General features: G+C 44.5%; 1 protein-coding gene across 1 annotated transcript in view; it reads right to left on the bottom strand.

Annotated features, from left to right (window-relative positions):
- Nucleotides 1-20592, bottom strand: part of LOC132405910 (uncharacterized) — a 150219-nt gene that overhangs the window by 104292 nt on the left and 25335 nt on the right. Inside the window, exon 4 of the mRNA XM_059990889.1 lies at nt 20230-20559. Coding sequence (XP_059846872.1) covers nt 20230-20559 — 330 coding nt within the window. The remainder of the gene's footprint in view (nt 1-20229; nt 20560-20592) is intronic.

Here is a 20592-nt window from a genome sequence, read left to right as displayed (position 1 = left end):
AAGGACCCTACAGAAAATCCTGGCTAATCTCGACAATGTTTCTCACCCTCTGTATGCCACCTTGGCTGAACAGAGGAACACTTTTAGTAACAGACTGAGACAACTGTGCTGCTCCAAAGAGCGCTAGATGAGGTCATTCTTACCCTCGGCCATTAGGTTCTAGAATGAGTTAAGCTACAGCCAGGGAAGTGAAGAACCCCTCCTGTTAGACTGTTGAGGTAACTTATTTTTTATTCTTCAGAAGCACAGAAAATCTACAACACAATACAGGCCCTTTGGCCACAAAGCTGTGCCAAACATGTCCTTACCTTAGAACTACCTAGGCTTTACCCATAGCCCTCTATTTTTCTAAGCTCCATGTATCCATTCAGGAATCTCTTAAAAGACCCTATCATTTCCGCCTCCATCACCGCCACCGGCAGCCCATTCCACGCACTCAGCACTCTGCGTAAAAAACTTATTCCTGACATCTCCTCTGTACCTATTTTCAAGCACCTTAAAACTATGCCCTCCCATGCTAGCCATTTCAGCCCTGGTGAAAAGCCTCTGACTATTCACATGATCAATGCCTCTCATCATCTTATATATCTCTATCAGGTCACCTCTCATTCTTCATTGCTCCAAGGAGAAAAGGCCGAGTTCACTCAACCTGTTTTCATAAGGCATGCTCCCCAATCCAGGCAACATCATTGTAAATCTTCTCTGCACCCTCCTATGGTTTCCACATCCTTCCTGTAGTGAGGCGATCAGAACTGAGCACAGTACTCCAAGTGGGGTCTGACCAGGGTCCTATATAGCTGCAACATTACCTCTCAGCTCTTAAACTCAATCCCACGATTGATGAAGGCTAATGCTCCATATGCCTTCATAACCATAGAGTCAACCTGCATAGCACTATTACTGTCCTATGGACTCAGACCCCAAGATCCCTCTGATCCTCCACACTGCCAAGAGTCTTGCCATTAATACTATATTCTGCCATCATATTTGACCTACCAAAATGAACCACCTCACACTTATCTAGGTTGAACTCCATCTGCCACTTCTCAGCCCAGTTTTGTATCCTATTGATGTCCCACTGTAACCTCTGACAGCCCTCCACACTATCCACAAGACCTCCAACCTTTGTGCCATCAGCAAAGTTACTAACCCATCCTTCCACTTCTTCATCCAGGTCATTTATAAAAATCACAAAGAGTTAGGGTACCAGAACAGATCCCTGAGGCACACCACTGGTCACTAACCTCCATGCAGAATATGACCAATCTACAACTACTGTTTGCCTTCTGTGGGCAAGCCAATTCTGGATCCACAAAGCAATGTCCCCTTGGATCCCATGTCTCCTTACTTTCTCAATAAGCCTTGCATGGGGTATGCCTTGCTGAAATCCATATACACTACATCTACTGCTCTACCTTCATCAATGTGTTTAGTCACATCCTCCAAAAATTCAATCAGGCTCGTAAGGCAGAACTTGCCTTTGACAAAGCCATGCTGACTATTCCTAATCATATTATGCCTCTCCAAATGTTCATAAATCCTGCCTCTCAGGATCTTCTCCATCAACTTACCAACCTCTGAAGTAAGACTCACTGGTCTATAATTTCCTGGGCTAACCCTACTCCCTTTCTTGAATAAGAGAACAACATCTGTAACCCTCCAATCCTCCGGAACTTCTCCAGTCCTCATTGATTATGCAAAGATCATCACCAGATGCTCAGCAATATCCTCCCTCGCTTCCCACAGTAGCCTGGGGTACATCCCATCTAGTCCCGGTGACTTATCCAACTTGATGCTTTCCAAAAGCGCCAGCACATTCTCTTCCTTAATATTTGCTTGCTCAAGCTTTTCAGTCCGCTGCAAGTTATCCCTACAATCACCAAGATCTTTTTCCGTAGTGAATACTGAAGCAAAGTATTCATTAAGTACCTCTGCCATCTCCTCCAGTTCCATACACACTTTTCCACTGTCACACTTGATAGGTCCTATTCTCTCACGTTTCATCCTCTTGCTCTTCAAATACTTGTAGAATGCCTTGAGGTTTTCTTTAATCCTGTCTGCCAAAGCCTTCTCATGGCCTCTTCTGGCTCTCCTAATTTCATTCTTAGACTCCTTCCTGCCAGCCTTATAATCTTTTAGATCTCTATCATTACCTAGTTTTTTGAATCTTTCATAAGCTCCTCTTTTCTTCTTAACAAGATTTACAACAGCCTTGTACACCTTTGTACCCTACCATCCTTTCCTTGTTTCATTGGAACATATCTACGCAGAACCCCTCACAAATATCCCCTGAACATTTGTCACATTTCTTCCGTACGTTTTCCTGAGAACATTAGTTCTCAATTTATGCTTCCAAGTTCCTGCCTGATAGCCTCATATTTCCCCTTACTCCAATTAAACATTTACCTAACTTGTCTGTTCCTATCCCTCTCCAGTGCTATGGTAAAGGAGATAGAGTTGTGATCACTATCTCCAAAATGCTCTCCCACTGAGAGACCTGATACCTGACCAGGTTCATTTCCCAATACCACATCAAGTACAGCCTCTCCTCTAAGTAGGCTTATCTACATATTGTGTCACGAAACTTTCCTGAATACACCCAACAAATTCCACCCCATCTAAACCCCTCACTCTAGGGAAATGCCAATCAATGGAAAGTTAAAATCTCCCCCCACAACAACCCTGTTATTATTACTCCTTTCTCCCTATCTGCTCCTCAATATCCCTGTTACTATTGGGTGGTCTATAAAAAAAACACCCAGTAGAATTATTGACCCCTTCCTATTCCTAACTTCCACCCACAGAGACTCTGTAGACAACCCCTCCATGACTTCCTCCTTTTCTGTAGCCGTGACACTATCTCTGATCAACACTGCCATGCCCCCAGCTCTTTTGCCTCCCTCCCTGTCCTTTCTGAAACATCTAAAGCCTGGCACTTGAAGTAGCCATTCCTGCCCCTGCACCATCCAAGTCTCTGTAATGGCCACAACATCATAGTTCCAAGTGCTGATCCATGCTCTAAGCTCATCTGCTTTATTCATAATACTCCTCACATTAAAATAGACACATCTCAAACCATCGTTCTGATCACATCCCTTCTCTATCTCCTGCCTATCCTCCCTTTTGCACTGTGTCCAAGTCTTCTCTATTTGTGAGCCAACCTCCCTTTCCTCTGTCACTTCAGTTCAGTTCCCACCCTCCAGCAATTCTAGTTTAAACTCTCTCCTCTTACTTTTCCAATATTTGTATATCTGTGCACTTGTAATGCTACAGTGACACAGTAATTTCCTTTGGGATCGATAAAGCATCTATCTCATCTGATCTGTCTCTTTAAGGCATAGAAAACCAAAGGCAAAATGCCCGGCTATGGCTAATAAGGAAATCTAAAGACATTATTGAATCAGAGGTCATATAATGTTGCCAAAAAAACAGTAAATCAGAGGACTGGGAAAATTCAGTTTTCAGTAAAGTCATTAATAAAAAGGAAAGAAGAATATTAGCAACTATGAAATATTCATAGATACATTAAAATGTGGCTAACGGTAATAGGAGTCTCTTACATAGCAAATGAAGACATTAGTAGAGCACAGAACAATACAGCACAGGAACAGGCTCGCAATTAAACATCTAACTAAACTAATCCTTTCTGCCTACACAATGTCCATATCCCTCCATCCTCCGCATATTCACATCTCCATTTAAGAACTTCTTAAACACCTTTATTGTGTCTGCCTCCACTAACTTCCTTGGCAATGCATCCCAGGCACCCACCACTGTGTAAAATAAAAATTTGCTCCAAATTAAATTAGCAAATAAGGAAATGTGAGAAAGTTAAATAAATATTTTAGGTGTCTTCACCAAAAGACCACCATTTGGCTCTTTAATCCTGATCCGACAATTAGAGAATGTCAGATCCAAGACTGACTGTCTACTTTCCCTATCCTATTCCCATAACCCGTGATTCACATACCCAGGTAAAATCTCTCAATTTCGTTCAAGGGTCCATCTCAGTCTTTAAAGGGTGGATTCATATTCAGAGATACGTGCTCCAGTCTCATGAGGGACAATTACCCCATCAAGCCCCCTTTAAAATTTTACATGCCTGAACAAACTCAGCTCTCTCATTCTTCTTAGCACTGAAGAATGCAGATCCAACCCGCTCACCTTTCCTCGTAAGACAACCCTTCTTTCGTAAAACAACCCTGCCCTATCTTTCTTTCTTTTTCAATTTTTTTATTGAATTTCATATATAAAAAAAACATAACATAATATTGAATCGGTTATAAGTGCACTAGACTTGAAGTTGAATTAGTAATAAGATAACAATATCTTATTAAAATATCAGCAAAAAAATAGTACATTAATCAATCAAACCTATATTAATTATACATGAAAAAGAGTAATAATAATCATCAAAAGAAAAAAAATTTAAAAAATACAAGAAAAAAAAATAAACCCTGCCCTATCCAGGAATGTTCTAGCAAACATTCAAGTAACTGCTCACAAGCTTAATGTGCATCTTTCCTTAAATAAAGGAACCATAACTGGATAGAGCATTCTCGATGTACCTTTATACTACCACAAGACCTCATCTGTCATCCCACTGCCTCTATCTCCCAACTCCACCCCTCCTCCTCCCCTACCTGGCTCCATCTGTCCATCACCCTCCACCCCTCCTTGGTCCACCAATCACTTTGGGTCCTTGTCCTACCAATAAACTTCCATTCATCGTGCGTGTGTGTGTGTGTGTGTGTGTGTGTGTGTGCGCGCGCATGGTGGGTGGGAGGGAGGGGCGGGGCTTGTTTTACTGCTGCTGTTTTGTTGCTTGCTCTGTTCTGCATTGTTCTTCCGAGCATTATGGTCATGCTATATTCCCACTGGAATGTGTGGTGATACTTGCAGGCTGCCCTAGTTAGTTGTTAGCACAAAATGAGCATTTCACTGTACGTTTCAATGTACACTGGATAAATAAAGATGAATCTTGAATCTCTTCAGACCAGACATCTCTGTTCTCCACTCTCAGTCCTGATGCAGAGTTTCAACCCAAAACATTGACAATCTCTTTCCTGTACCCAAAATACTGCTTGATCCACTGAGTTCCAGCAGATTGGTCTTTCTGCAGTAATACCTCCTTACTTTTATACTCCAATCCCCTTGAAATAACCCCATTTATCCTTCCCAGATACCTACTGTACCTGCATGTTAGCTTTCTGTACGAGGAGTGATTGATAAGTTTGTGGCCAAAGGTAGAAGGAGTCAATTTTAGAAAATCTGGGGGTTTCTTCCTTTTTCTTTGTTACTGTGTATGTAATCAAAAGGGCTTCTTTGTTTTGTTAACTAGCAGGAATGCTAATTTACTGATAACGAGAATTGTATTCCTTTGTAAACCAAATGGGGATTAATGTTCTTTCTTCTGAGTATGTAAGCTTTTGTTGACGGGCTTTTGGAGAGATCAGCGCGAGGGGGTCGAGAGAGAGGACGCAATGCTGTAAGCTGGGCGTGGAACGGACCCCAAGCGGGGTCCGAGGCCAGGAGGTACTCCAAGGAGGGGGGATGAAGCTAGAGGTGCTTGGTTGACCACTCGGAGGGTCCTGAGCTGCGAGTTGAGGAGTTCGGAGGGGATTGAGTGGTGGCCAGAAGACTTCAGTAATTGGGCTCCAACGGCTGTGCACGAAGTGGTTTGGACTTTGATAAGTTTGGCGCCTTTTCTTTATTTTTTCTCTTCATATATACTGTATCGTTATTAATCACTTAGTTATAGTAACCTTTATAAATTGTACTCACTTAATCGCTTATGGGGTACTGTCTGTTTTTGGGCGAGGGGACATCACACAGCATCCACACCAGCTGATTACCCAGTTTGGCGGGGCTGAAGGCTGCTCCCCCTAGACAAGAATGAGCTGAGCGAGCCTGAGGCGGCCCAGGGGGTTACATCTAGAACACTTATATTTCAACATAGTCCCCTCCCACATTTACACACTTAATCCAGCGGTCATGGAGCATATGGATATAAAACTCTTGTTACATGCACATGCAGGTCAACTCTTTGAGTGATTAACTCCTTCTACCCCAGGCCACGAATTTATCAATCACCCACCTGTGGACACTTTCTGAAGGTCCAAGATCTGTATGCTCCACGACTGCTGGACTTAGTGTGTAAATGTAGAAGGGGACTATGTCGAAAAATAAATGTGCTAGGTTTTCTAAAATTGACTCTTTCTATCTTAGGCTACGAACATATCAATCACCCCTCGTATTTCACGTCTACAGATTCCATCGGGCAACAGCTTACTGCAGTCTTTCTTCATTTAAATAAACAGTGGCCACTTTATTAGTTACATCTGTACGTCTCATTAACCCAAACATCTAATCATCCAATCATGCGGCAGAAACACAATGTGTGCTGTCTTTATGACAGTTATTTAGTTTATAATATTTTTGCTTAGTAATTCATTTTATAGTATTTTCTAGTTAGAATTAGAAGTGTTTAAAGTATATTCATTGCATGTAAAATATATCGGCATGCGATGACGTCACATCCGGTTTCGCCGCGTCTTGTGGGAAAGTACCGGTTTGAAATTAACGCGAGGGTGGGGGCTCACCACGAGGCACACCTGAGCAGAAGTTGTTCTGCAGGCATGAGAAATCACAGTGAGAGCAACGCTGTAAGTTAATAGATAATCGATATATTGAACTAAGATGTTAATGCCGATCCTGTTAGAAGTAACGACGGTCGATAATGTTTATGCTTTCGTTAGTTAAAGAGTCGCGGATAGTTTGCATGGAAGTGTATTTAAAGTAGTCAATGGAGCAGGTAAACTCTCCCTGTATACTGCACCTTAGTGTAATGTAGTTATAGTCACCTTTACAAGTATTTACAATTGAAATGTGATATTAAGGAAGGAACAAATACTGTATCAATCTTGTATTGTTTTATCAACAGTTTTCACCATATGTTAATGTGAAGAGTGAACAGTAAATGGTTAATCTTACTGCGATCTGGTTTCATTGACAGTGGTTTACCTCGACGTTGAATTCGGCGTTATTAGTACACCCGAAGGAGAACGTTACAGTGAAAAAGCGGCATTATCAGGTGTTTCAAGTGCTGCAATGTCAGCTCGATCCAGCATCAAGTCGACGCCGCCCAGCGACAAGGGCAGTAGAGCGACATCAAGTAAGTCCACCCAGGCGTTATCAGGTGTTCCAAGTGCTGCAATGTCAGCTCGACCCGGGATCAAGTCGATGGCGCCCAGCGACAAGGGCAGTAGAGCGACATCAAGTAAGTCCACCCAGGCAAGAGCCAAGGCAGAAGCCGCCAAGGTGCGACTGCGTTATGCCAGACAAGAAGCAGTTTTGAAAATGGAACAGGCCACCAGAGAAGCCAAAATCCAGAAGGAAAGGGCCGCCAGACAAAGAGAAGAGGCCGCCAGACAAAGTGAAGCGGCCGCCAGACAAAGTGAAGCGGCCGCCAGAGAAGCCGAAACCCAGTTGGAAATGGCAAAAATATCGACAGAGTTGCAAGTGCTGCAGCTAGTAAGAGAAGAAGAAGCTGCCAAGGCGGAAGCAGAGTACATAGAAGAAGCTGAAGGGACGCGTGATCTGACCGAAGTAAGATCTACTTCAGAAAGGACCAGACTGGAACGCACAAGCGACTATGTACAATCTCAAATAGACAGGCAGGCTCGTCTCTCCTCTCCATACGTATTCGATAACTTCCTCAGCTACGAGGAACCTCAGAGAGGCACGATTGCATCACATCCATACGAGGAAGAAAATTTACCCTCGCGACTCCGTGATGAAGTCAAGAATGAAAGAGCTGACAACCGATACTTCTCGACACCAAACTTACAAAGTTTGATGCGAAGAGATGCAGAGGTCGAATCCAGGACGGCAAATTCCATGAGAAACGTACGCTCTCAGTCATATAGGCGCCAACGTACTTCTCCAGCCCGCATGCCGCTTACAGCCGATCCCACGATGCAGTATTTAGCACGACGGGATCTCGTCACTTCGGGACTGTACCAGTTTGACGATAAACCTGAAAATTACCGTGCATGGTACTCCACATTCACCAACGCGATCGACGGAGTCCAGCTCAGTGCAACCCACAAGTTGGACGTTATGGCGAAATGGCTGGGGAAAGAATCACGCGACCAGGTGAGACGCATACTTTCAGTGTATATCAACAAACCCGAACTAGCCTTAAGCAAAGCATGGGAGAGACTTCGGGAGGGCTATGGGGCCCCCGAAATTATTGAAGCGGCGCTATATCGACGTCTGGAAAACTTTCCTAAGGTGTCAGCCAAAGATCACATTAAGTTAAGAGAATTTGGAGATTTACTCATGGAGATCCAAGGCGCCAAAGAAGATGGCTACTCAGCTGGTCTAGTATACCTAGATACTCCATCCGGGATTAGACAAATCGTGGACAAACTTCCTTTTGGGCTGCAGGACAGGTGGCTGTCCGTTGCTTTAGAATACAAGGAAGAGCACGATGATCGATTTCCTCCCTTTGAGCTCCTCACTAGGTTTGTGTGCAAGGAGGCGAAGAAGCGAAACGACCCTAGCCTCGCGGGTCCAGGAAGCAGTACGATTTACACCAAGCCAGGTAGATCCTCTTCAAATGTTTTCAACATTGATGAACCCATGTCAGTGCTCAAGACCGAAGCCCTTGCAACTAACAACGACCCTAGCAAGTATTGTCCGTTGCATAACAAACCTCACCCCCTCAAAGGATGCAGAACGTTTAGGGAAAAACCCCTTGCAGAGAGGACGGCTCTTCTCAAGGAGAAAAGAATATGTTTTAGATGCTGTTCCTGAACCTCTCACCTCGCCAGGGAGTGTACGATCGCCGTGAAGTGTCCGGAATGTGATAGCCCAGATCACGTCGGGGCTATGCATCCCGACCTGTCACCGGAAACCGACAGCGCTCCTTCACCCCCACAACAGGACGGCCGGGAGGGAGAGGCTCACCCCAGGACAACAGTTGTCAGCTCGAACTGTACAGAAGTTTGCGGTCAAGCTCAGTCAAGCCGTTCTTGTTCCAAGATCTGTCTCACTAAGGTGTACCCTAAAGGAGCCAAAGACAAGGCCATCAAAGCCTATGTAATTCTGGACGATCAGAGCAATCGCTCACTAGTCAGTCCAGAGTTCTTTAAATTGTTCAACATTGAGAGTGAGCAGTTCCCATACTACCTCAAAACTTGCTCAGGCAACATGGAAACCCAAGGAAGGAAGGCAGAAGGCATCCAGATCGAGTCCCTGGATGGTAAAGTCGTCATCTGTCTCCCTCCGCTCTTAGAGTGCGATGGAATCATGAATAACCGCACTGAAATCCCGACACCAAGTGCGGCGCTACACCAGCCACATCTCCACCACATCGCCAAACACATCCCAGAACTGGATCCAAAAGCGGAAATACTCCTGCTATTAGGAAGAGATGTAATCCGGGTACACAAGGTTAGGCAGCCGGTCAATGGACCACACGACGCCCCCTTTGCGCAACGCTTGGATCTAGGCTGGGTGGTGATAGGAGGGGTGTGCCCTGAAGACGTACACAAACCGATGGTTAACACACTCAAGACCAATGTGCTAGAGAGTGGCCGCCATTCAATCTTTCAACCCTGCCCGAGTGTCCCGTGCATTAAGGAAGCACAACAAGACGTTAACAAGCGTAAAGTAACCGACTAGACGCTAGGTCAGTCAGTTTTCGTTCAAACCGAGCACGGAAATAAACTTGCACAATCAACTCAAGATGCCATTTCTTTAAAAACAAAGGACACCAAGGTCTTCAGAGATGAAGCAAATAATGGGGTTGCCCCATTGCCTTTCAGAGAACCACGCCAGCGCTCACCAGATAACAAAGAGCAGGCAGTCAAACGGTTCACGTCCTTACAGAAAACCCGGAAAAGGAAACCTGAGATGCAGCAATGACCCACGAGGTACTGTGCACCCTAATGGCAGAGGTCACAGCCATTATAAACTCACGACCACTCCTGCCTGTGTCCTCTGACCCAGAAAACCCCTTCATACTTTCGCCATCAATGCTCCTTACACAGAAGGCAGGAGCACCTCCTCCACCAGGAGACTTCTCAGACAAGGATTTGTACACAAAGCAATGGAGACAAGTCCAGGCTCTGGCAAATCAGTTCTGGTCTTGCTGGAGACAGGAATATCTACCCTTGTTGCAACAGAGACAAAAGTGGACAGAACCCCGCAGGAATCTTCAAGTTGGAGACTTAGTCCTGCTCAGGGACAAGCAAATCGCCCGCAACAGTTGGCCAATGGCCAGAATCACTGCTACATTCCCTAGCGGGGATGGACATGTCAGGAAGATCGAATTGAAGACCACTGACCAAGGCGATGTGAAAATTTACCAAAGGCCAGTTACAGAAGTTATTCTACTTCTACCCAATGACTGATTAAGAGACCAAGTTTTGTACTCTGTTCATTGTGACCTTACGAAGGTCAAGCGGGGAGTGTGCTGTCTTCACGACAGTTATTTAGTTTATAATATTTTTGCTTAGTAATTCATTTTATAGTATTTTCTAGTTAGAATTAGAAGTGTTTAAAGTATATTCATTGCATGTAAAATATATCGGCATGCGATGACGTCACATCCGGTTTCGCCACGTCTTGTGGGAAAGTACCGGTTTGAAATTAACGCAAGGGTGGGGGCTCACCACGAGGCAAACCTGAGCAGAAGTTGTTTTGCAGGCATGAGAAATCACAGTGAGAGCAACGCTGTAAGTTAATAGATAATCGATATATTGAACTAAGATGTTAATGCCGATCCTGTTAGAAGTAACGACGGTCGATAATGTTTATGCTTTCGTTAGTTAAAGAGTTGCGGATAGTTTGCATGGAAGTATATTTAAAGTAGTCAATGGAGCAGGTAAACTCTCCCTGTATACTGCACCTTAGTGTAATGTAGTTATAGTCACCTTTACAAGTATTTACAATTGAAATGTGATATTAAGGAAGGAACAAATACTGTATCAATCTTGTATTGTTTTATCAACAGTTTTCACCATATGTTAATGTGAAGAGTGAACAGTAAATGGTTAATCTTACTGCGATCTGGTTTCATTGACTGTGGTTTATCTCGACGTTGAATTCGGCGTTATTAGTACACCCGAAGGAGAACATTACACAATGCATAAAAGCACACTGACATTGTCAAGAGGTTCAGTTGTTGTTCAGACCAAACATCAGAATCGTGAAGGAATGTGATCCAAGTGATTTTGACTGTGGCATGAGTGTGGGTTTAAGTATTTCAGAAACTGCTGACCTCCTGTGATCTTCATGTACCACAGTCTCTCGATCCAGGGGCTTCCCAACCCTTTTTTATGCCATGGAGCCTTACCATTAACCTAGGGGGTCTGTAAACTCGACAGGCTAGAGTTTACAGAGAATGGTGCGATAACAAAAAAAAATCTAGTGAGCAGCAGTTCTGTACATGAAAATGTCTTGTTAAGATCAAAGGTCAGAGGAAAATAGCCAGACTGGTTTGAGCTGACAGAAAGGTGACAGTAACTCAAATAACCACATGTTAACAACAGTGGTGTGCAGGGTCCTCGATGTTTCTGAACACATTTGCAATATCCTGAAAAGGGAGGAGGTCCTGAAAACAGAATACAAGGAGTTAGGAAGGAAGCTGAAAAGCAGGACCTCAAGGGTGGAATGGTAATAATAATAAGAATAAATTATTGATCCCAAGTGGAAAATTCTTTCGTTACAGCAGCAACATTTAAAAACACACTTAGCAGTGTGCAGACTTTATTAGTAATCTTGGGATTGCTGCCCGTGTCACGTGACAGTGAAGATGGGAACAGAATGAGGTGACAGATAACTGCGTGGCTGAAGAAATGGAGCAGGGGGTCGGGGATTCAGATTTCTGGATAATTGGGACCTCTTTTAGGGCAGGTGTGACCTGTACGAAAGGGACAGGTTGCACTTGAATCCGAGGGGGACCAACATTCTTGTGATTCTTGTGGGCAGGTTTACTAGAGTTTTTGGGAGTGGTTTAAAGTAACATGGCGGGGGGGGGGGGGGGGAACCAGTCTGATAGAGCTGAGGATAAGGCAGCAAGTTTACAGGTAGATGATGGATGTAACATGAATGTAAACATGATTGGGAACAAATGCAGACAAAGTAAAGAGTTAAATTGTTCCACAGAGGCAAAATTCAAAAGGGCTAAGAATGCAGGACTGAAAGCGCTGTACTTAAATGTGCCTAGCATTCAGAATAAGGTGGACGAATTCGTGGCACAAACAGAGATTGTTGGTATGACAATTGTTGGTATCACTGAGACATGGCTGAAACAAGGCCATAGTTCAGAGGTTAGCATTAAAGGATATACTTTGTATTGAAAGGACAGGCAGGAAGGCATAGGCAGTTGTGTGGCTCTGTTGGTAAGAGATGGAATTACATCTTTAGAAAGAGGTGACATAGCATCAGAGAATGCTATGTCACCTCTATGGGTGGAGTTAAGAAACTGCAAGGGTAAAAAACCATTAAAGGCGCGGAATGAAAGACTATTGGCGCGCCATTCTTCACACAGATATTTTGCAGTATTTTCCTTTATTTTACGAGGTCGAGTTGAGCTCAACACTCAACCTGGCACTGATGGAAAGTGTACTTGGGAACAGCCCGACTGGATTCGAACCCAGGAACCTCTGTTCCGGAATCTGGCGCTGATGTCACTGCACCACCAGCTGAATCATATATAGGCCTCCAAATAGTAGCCAAAATGTGGAGCTGAGATTGCAAAGGGAGCTGGAAAAGGCGTGTAACAAGGATAATGTCACAACTGTAATGGGGGGACTTCAATATGCAAGGGAATTGGGAAAATCAGGTTGGTGTTGGATCGCAAGAGAGGGAATTTGTTGAATGCCTACAGGATGACTTTTTAGAGCAGTTTGTGTTTGAGCCTACTTGGGGAAAGGTGAGTAGGAAGTTGGATGATTGGGAAGCTTTTAAAATCCAACAAAAGGCAAATAAAAAAGCTATAGGAAGGGAAAAGATGAAATATGAGGGCAATCTAGACAATAATATAAAGCAGGATACTAAAAGTTTTTTCAGTTATCTAAAGAGTAAAAGGGAGGTGAGAGTTAATATTGGAGCACTGGAAAATGATACTGGTGAGGTAGTGATGGGGGACAACAAAATGGTGGATGAACTCAATGGGTACTGTTACGTCTGGGCCCCCACCCCCCCTTTTTGAGAATCGCAAGATCACTATTAAGTCAGGTCAGGAGACCCAGGAAATGAGAGAGCGACGTTTGGAATGTCCTGGCCCCAGCGATACAAAGCCATGTAACAGGTCATTGTCTCTTGGAGACGGAATTGCGTATTGAATACTGTGCTTCATGGAAGCCCTCAGGCAACATGGGCTGGTTGAGGGATTGCATCATTCCACCCTGATTGACATCTGAGACCCTGTGAGTCAGGATAAAAGAGGGTCTGGGGAACAGCCCTTGACACGCACCAGGAGGAATGCTAGAAGTTCCGTGACGGCGTTTAATAGCGATAGTCAGCGGAGGGCCCATGTGTGTCCTTTCCCGTTGCCCCGGGATTGAGGCCCTACCACGGAAGGCGGCTTAGGTAAAGGAGAAATCAGCCCCAACGACTCTCGAAGGATCAACATCATAAAAGGAATGGGCAAGTTTTAACCCGTCTCTCTCTCCAACCAAAAGCTGCAGCTTGAATGAACTAAAGTGACTTTTATATTTCCATCGGACAACACATTATCCCCTAGACAATGATAGAGCTACTTCTTATTGATTATTATTATACCTGTGCTTTTAGATTTAGTATTGATGACGTATATTATATGTATGTTTGCATTGATATTATTTTTGTGTATTTTTATCAATAAATACCGTTAAAAATAGTACCATCAGATTTCAACGGACCTCTCTATCTTTGCTGGTAAGTGACCCAGTTACGGGGTACGTAACAATTGGGGGCTCATCCGGGATTTGACACCAGATTGGGAGGCCAATGAATCGGGCTTGTAAGTCCAAACTTGGATCTGGTTACGTGGGTAGCCAGACGGGAAACCAGCAAAGATGGACGTGGATGAATTTATAGAAAACCCGACTCTAGAGGCGCTAGAAGCGGCCACCAAATCGAACTTGATAAATCTGGCAACAGGGCTATACCTCGCAGAGGTGAGGTTGTCCATGAAAAAGCGGGAGGTGCGAAGGGCAATAACTCAGTATTATATTGGGAAGAATGTGTTTGCTGCTGAGGTATTGGAAAATATCCCTGAAAAGGTACCAGCTAGTGGAACGGCTCAGTTAGAGTTGGAGAAATTAAGGTTGGAACATGCAATTAGGTTAAAGCAGCTGGAAGCAGCCGAGAAAGAGAAAGAAAGAGCCAACAGAGAGAAAGAGAGAGAGAGAGAGAGAAAGGGCCGACAAACAAAGGGAGCATGCGCTCCAGCTGAAGGAGTTAGAGGTGAAACGGGAGCAGGACAGGGCTGAGAAACAAAGGGAGCATGAAATTCAGTTAAAACAGCTGGAAGCAGCTGAGAAGGAGAGGGAGGCAGAGAAACAGAGGAAACATGACTTGGAGATGGAGAAGTTAAGGCAAGAGCGAAGAGATCAAGGGTCAGACCGAGAGGAGCGGTTTAATGTTAGTCCGGAGTTGAGATTAGTACCTCCATTCGAGGAGGCGGATATTGATAGTTATTTCTTGCTTTTTGAGAAGGTGGCAGTAAATCAGAAGTGGCCCAGAGATCAGTGGGTAGCGCTGTTACAAAGTGTGTTAAAAGGGAAGGCACAACGAGCATATACGGAGTTGTCCATGGAGGAGGAAGAGGCAGAGAGCTATGACAAAGTAAAAGCAGCCATTCTCCGGAGTTATGAATTAGTACCTGAAGCGTATAGACAAAAGTTCAGAAATTTAAAGAAAGGGTGGAATCAGACGTATACCGAGTTTGCCTATGAGAAGGGTGTGCTCTTGGACCGTTGGTGCATAGCAGAGATAGTGGACAAGGATTTTTGGTGTGTCAGGGAGTTAATTCTGATTGAGGAATTTAAAGGTTGTGTTTTGGAGGATATCCGGATGTATTTGAATGAGCCGCCGAATAAGTCCATCTCAGATTTTGCTAGGTTCGCAGATGAATATGCCCTGACCCACAAGACAAAGTTTTCCTCAAATAAAAGTTACCAGAGAGACCATGGGAACGATTGAGAAAGCCCACCGGCTGAGGCAGAGATCCCGCAGGGAGCTAGTGGTAAGGTTGAGGGGGAGAGGCAAGACGGCCAGAGATTTCCGGGCTTGACCTGTTTTAATTGTGGAAAGGGGGGACATATTGCATCTAGGTGCTTTGCTCCGAGGAAGGAGACAGGAAGAGGGAAAGCAGCCGTCCCTATTGGATGTGCCGTGGTAATCAGTAAATCGACAAGAGAGCCCCGGGTAGGCAGAGTACGAGAAGGGTCTGAGACTTGTATGTCAAACGGAACCATGTCTGTGAGGGAGGGAGACACACCGGTTCCAGTACGGATGTGGAGAGACACGGGGGCTGAGCTGTCGTTGATCAGCAGTAAGGTACTAGATTTTGGTCACAAGACGGGAATGGTAGCTGTGAAAGGAATAGGAAAAGGGACGGAAATGGTGCCCTTGCATAGGATCATTATGAATTGTGAACTAGTCTCTGGACCAGTTGAAATGGGGGTGCGATCAGCATTCTCGAGAACTGATACGGACGTCCTTTTGGGTAATGATTTAGCAGGTGGTAAGGTTTGGTCAGCTATGACGCTGACAAGCCGGCCTGTGAGTGTTGAGGTCCGGCCCCTAGATTCCAAGATCTATCCCGCATGCGCGATCACTCGCAGCATGTCAAGAAAGGCAGCTGAGAACGAGAGCAGTTTAAATCTGGCCAGTATCGATTTGGCTGAGACATTTTTACCAACCCTGTACCACGAGGGTTTAGAGGATGGTAAAACTAAGAGTAGTAAAGTGAAAGAGAGTAAGTGAGAGGAGGTAGACCTGCCCTTAGCGAGGAGAAAAGTTCTAGAGGCACGAAATAAAGATGAGAAACAGACAGAGCTGTTAAAAGGTCCAGAGTTGGACATGGATGATCTGTCTGGTTTGGCAGAACTGTTTGAAGAAGGTGAAAATTCTAAAGGTGTTCCCGATAATGAAATGAGGGCAGTCCTAGATGAAAAGGATGCCATTACCTTGAAGAAGTCTGCTGGGTTGGCAGATGAGGTTGTTTCAGCCCGCGGGGTTGAGTTTACTCCAGAAGGGAGTTGCCCAGAGAGTAGCTGGGAGAATCAGGGGAATTTAGAATTTGGACCGGGTACGGGTATTGAAAGCCTGGAAGAGGCAAATGTCCCATTTGAGTGTGTCCAAGATGTGGATGCACGTGGTACTGAACCTAGTACTGGAGCTCAGAAAAAGTCTGAGGTATTTGATTCAGTTGAAAGGGAAGGCAGTCCTTGTGGGTCAGATAGACGTGGTTCAGTGAAGAAAGGGTTAACCTTGGTAATAGTGGGAAGTGAGAGTTCCCAGGTGTTTGTGCTCGAAGGTGTGTTAAAAGTTAGTGGGGAGATGAATATTATTATTGAAGGAGAAGGGAAATATGTAGTTCCCAAATTGAATGAAGAAAATTTAAAGGCTGGACTGATATCAAACGCAGCAATCAGGCTACAGAGACAATGGCGTGGTACCACAAAGCCTGTGAATTAATTATAGGTTGAGTTGGAAGGTAACGGGACCCCATATGCTATTGTTATTCCAGAGTGTGATGTGAAAAGGCAGAATTTGAAATGCTGTTTGAACAAAGAGTTTAAACTGAAAACTAACAGCCTCAAGGGTCCTGAAAAGACAACTAGCAACTTGCATAAAATTAAAGAATTGGGTGGAAATTCGGGAAATGGTCAAAGTTTGGAACACATTGTTGACAAAATAACTCCTATGGAAGGAGCAGGCGAAAGCCTATTTCACCAGGGTGCACAAGTTCCCTACGTGGGAATTAACTGGAAAAGAGGCGAGGGTTAATGGGACGCCATTTTTAAATGGCAGAAGCCGGTTTTAAGGGATTTTGACAAAGCATGTGAATAATAAAAGATAACCCCCATGGAAGCCTGCCTGTTAAGTTGAAAGCAACATAAAGTTTAGTATTTGCATGAACTTTTGTAGTATACCCGCAAGCTAAGATCACAACTCTTTAGTTTTTGTTGGCTAAGGAAAAATAAGACCTAAAAATAGGTGGTTATTAAATTGGAGTCTGAGGCTACAAGACTTTAGTAAGGTACAAGATGTTAAGATATTAAAGGAAGTGACAATGTAATCGGTAACCATCCAGATACTGAATTGAATGTATAACTGTATTACCCTGTAGAAAAAAAAACTTTGGTATTGTGTTAGAGTCTAAAATCCTGTAAGACTCTGTACTACTTCGTTTTTTTCTGATGGTAAAAAACGCTTTGAAGAAAGGGGGTGTTACACCTGTGCCCCCACCACCCCCTTTTTGAGAATCGCAAGATCGCTATTAAGTCAGGGCAGGAGACCCAGGAAATGAGAGAGAGAGACGTTTGGAATGTCCTGACCCCAGCGATACAAAGCCATGTAACAGGTCATTGTCTCTTGGAGACGGAATTGCGTATTGAATACTGTGCTTCATGGAAGCCCTCAGGCAACATGGGCTGGTTGGGGGGATGGCATCATTCCACCCTGATTGACATCTGAGACCCTGTGAGTCAGGATAAAAGAGGGTCTGGGGAACAACCCTTGGCACGCACCAGGAGAAATGCTAGAAGTTCCGTGACGGCGTTTAATAGCGATAGTTGGCGGAGGGCCCACGTGTGTCCTTTCCCGGTGCCCCGGGATTGAGGCCCTACCACGGAAGGCGGCTTAGCTAAAGGAGAAATCAGCCCCAACGACTCTCGAAAGATCGACATCATAAAAGGAATGGGCAAGTTTTAACCCGTCTCTCTCTCCAACCAAAAGCTGCAGCTTGAATGAACTAAAGTGACTTTTATATTTCCATCGGACAATACATTATCCCCTAGACAACGATAGAACTATTTCTTATTGATTACTATTATACCCGCGCTTTTAGATTTAGTATTGACGACGTATATTATATGTATGTTTGCATTGATATTATTTTTGTGTATTTTTATCAATAAATACCGTTAAAAATAGTATCATCAGACTTACTATCTTTGCTGGTAAGTGACCCAGTTACGGAGTACGTAACAGTACTTTGCATCAGTCTTCACTGTGGAAGACACTAGCGGTGTCCCCGAAGTCTGTGACGGTCAGGGAGCAGGAGTGAGTGCCATTGCTATTACAAAGGAAAAAGTACTAGGCAAACTCAAAAGTCTTAAGGTGGATAAGTCGCCTGGACTGGATGGACTACATCCCAGAGTCCTGGGAGAAGTTGCTGAAGAGATAATAAATGAATTGGTCATGATTTTTCAAGAACCACTTGATTCTGGTTCTGAAGAACCACGTGATCCTGGAGGACTGGAAGATTGCAAATTTCACTTCACTCTTTAAGAAGGGAGGAAGGCAAAAGAAAGAAAGTTATAGGCCAGTTATCCTAACCTCAGAGGTTGGGAAAGCGTTGGAGTCTATTATTAATGAGTATCAGTCTTCAAACTAACTTTATCCTGAGGAACAATCACATAATCCAGGTACTTGGTGACTAATGATAAAATAAGTCAAAATCAGCATGGTTTCTGTGAAGGGAAATCCTGCCTGACAAATCGGTTAGACTTCTTTGAAGAAGTAACAAGCAGGGTAGACAAATGTTAGTATTTATTTCAAGGGGAATACAATATAAAAGCAAGGAGATCATGCTGATCCTTTATAAGACACTTGTCAGGCCGCACTTAAGAGTATTGTCAACAGTTCTGGGTCCCATATCTCAGAGAGGATGTGCTGTCATTGGAGAGAGTGCACAGGCTGTTCACAAGGATAATTCTTGGCATAAGGGGTTAACATATGAGGAGCGTTTAACAGCTTTGGGTCTGTACTCATTGGAATTTAGAAGAATGCCGGGGAATCTCATTAAAACCTACTGAATGTTAAAAGGTCTAGAAAGGGTGGATGTGATGAGGATGTTTCCTGTGGTAGGGGTATCCAAAACTAGAGGGCACAGTCTCAAAATTGAGGGGCAACCCTCTAGAACAGAGGTAAAGAGGAATTTTTTTAGGCAGAGAGTAGTGAATCTGTGGAACGTTCTGCCACAGACCGTGGTGGAGGCCAAGTCCTTGGGTACATTTAAGGCAGAAGTTGGTAGTTCCCTGATTGGTCAAGGCGCAATCATCAGAGGAGATGATTAGGGTCACGGATCTAGGATCAGCCATGATGGAATGGCGGACCAGACTCGATGGGCTGAACGGCCTACTTCTTCTCCTATGTCTTATGGTCTAAGAGCACCTCTGAATGCGTAATATGTCAAACCTTGAAGTGGATGGGCTACAGCAGCAGATCACACTGCCTTCAACTGCTGTGGCCACTTTATTACCCTCCTGTAACTAGTAAAGTGGCCACTGAGAATAGTAATCTATTTTAAAGCAAGCAAGTTTACATTTCACCACATTTTGCACTATTTGCCTATCTCCTGACCACTCACTTAAACTTTTAATCTCCCTCTGTAAGCTGTCCTCAGAGCTTGCTTTCCGATGGCTGAGAAAGTAAACGGGCTCGTGTCCATGTGTAACCACAACTCACTGCTGAATGCCCTCAAAACCATGAAGATGCATATTCACGTCAGGAGAAATGTGTTTCCTCTCCACCCACTCATTACCAACGAGCTCCTGGGCATTATCTTTGCACACAGCCTTATGAAGGAGAACCATACCTCCCTCAGTAACAAAAAGTCTCAGCGGAGGATGTACTCGAGACAGTTGGTAAAATTCCATCTTCCCCAGAACGTACCAGTGCAATTCTACACTCCACCACCCTCATGTCAGTCATTACCATCTGGTTTGGTGCAGCGTACCAGCTAGCTCAATCTCTCATTATAACTCAGCCTCTCGAGTCCTGGCAGCACCCTGGTAAATCTTCTTTGCACTATTTCCAGCTTAATGACATAAATCTTGGCACAACAATCATTTATTCCCACAGGGCTAATTATGTGACTAAATTGAGCATGTGTGTTCCTGGAAGAGATGAGTGATATTGGAGCAACAGCCATGGTAACAATACACAAGAAGAGTTTACAATATTTCACACAGACATGATGTTTACTGTACAACTCACCCTTGTTTCTTGGTGGTGGTGAGCTGCAGTTGATGGATGCGAAGGGTTTACCCAGTGGTCGGGGGCTCGGAGCCTCTGAACCCCCTGGTCCGTGGGTGGGGGTTCCCGCAGAGGCACCGTCGGGGACGGGCTGGCCATCAGTCAGGCTGGGAGGGGCCTGGTCCTGAAGGAGCTCGTTCAGCAGGTCAATGGGGGAGCTGGTCGCACTCCAGGTCATCACGCCCAGCTCCCGCAGGTGAGCACGCGCGTGGCTTGACATGCCGGCCCTGGAATCGAAACTGGCACCACACAGGTTGCACTTTTCCACGACACCTCCACGGAATTTAAGGGCTGAGAAAGGGAACAGTGGAGCAAAATCAGTCG

This window comes from Hypanus sabinus, chromosome 16 (assembly GCF_030144855.1).
Source record: "Hypanus sabinus isolate sHypSab1 chromosome 16, sHypSab1.hap1, whole genome shotgun sequence".
NCBI lineage: Eukaryota > Metazoa > Chordata > Chondrichthyes > Myliobatiformes > Dasyatidae > Hypanus > Hypanus sabinus.
Note: the sequence above shows the minus strand (reverse complement) of the source record. Positions and strands in the feature narration are given on the sequence as shown.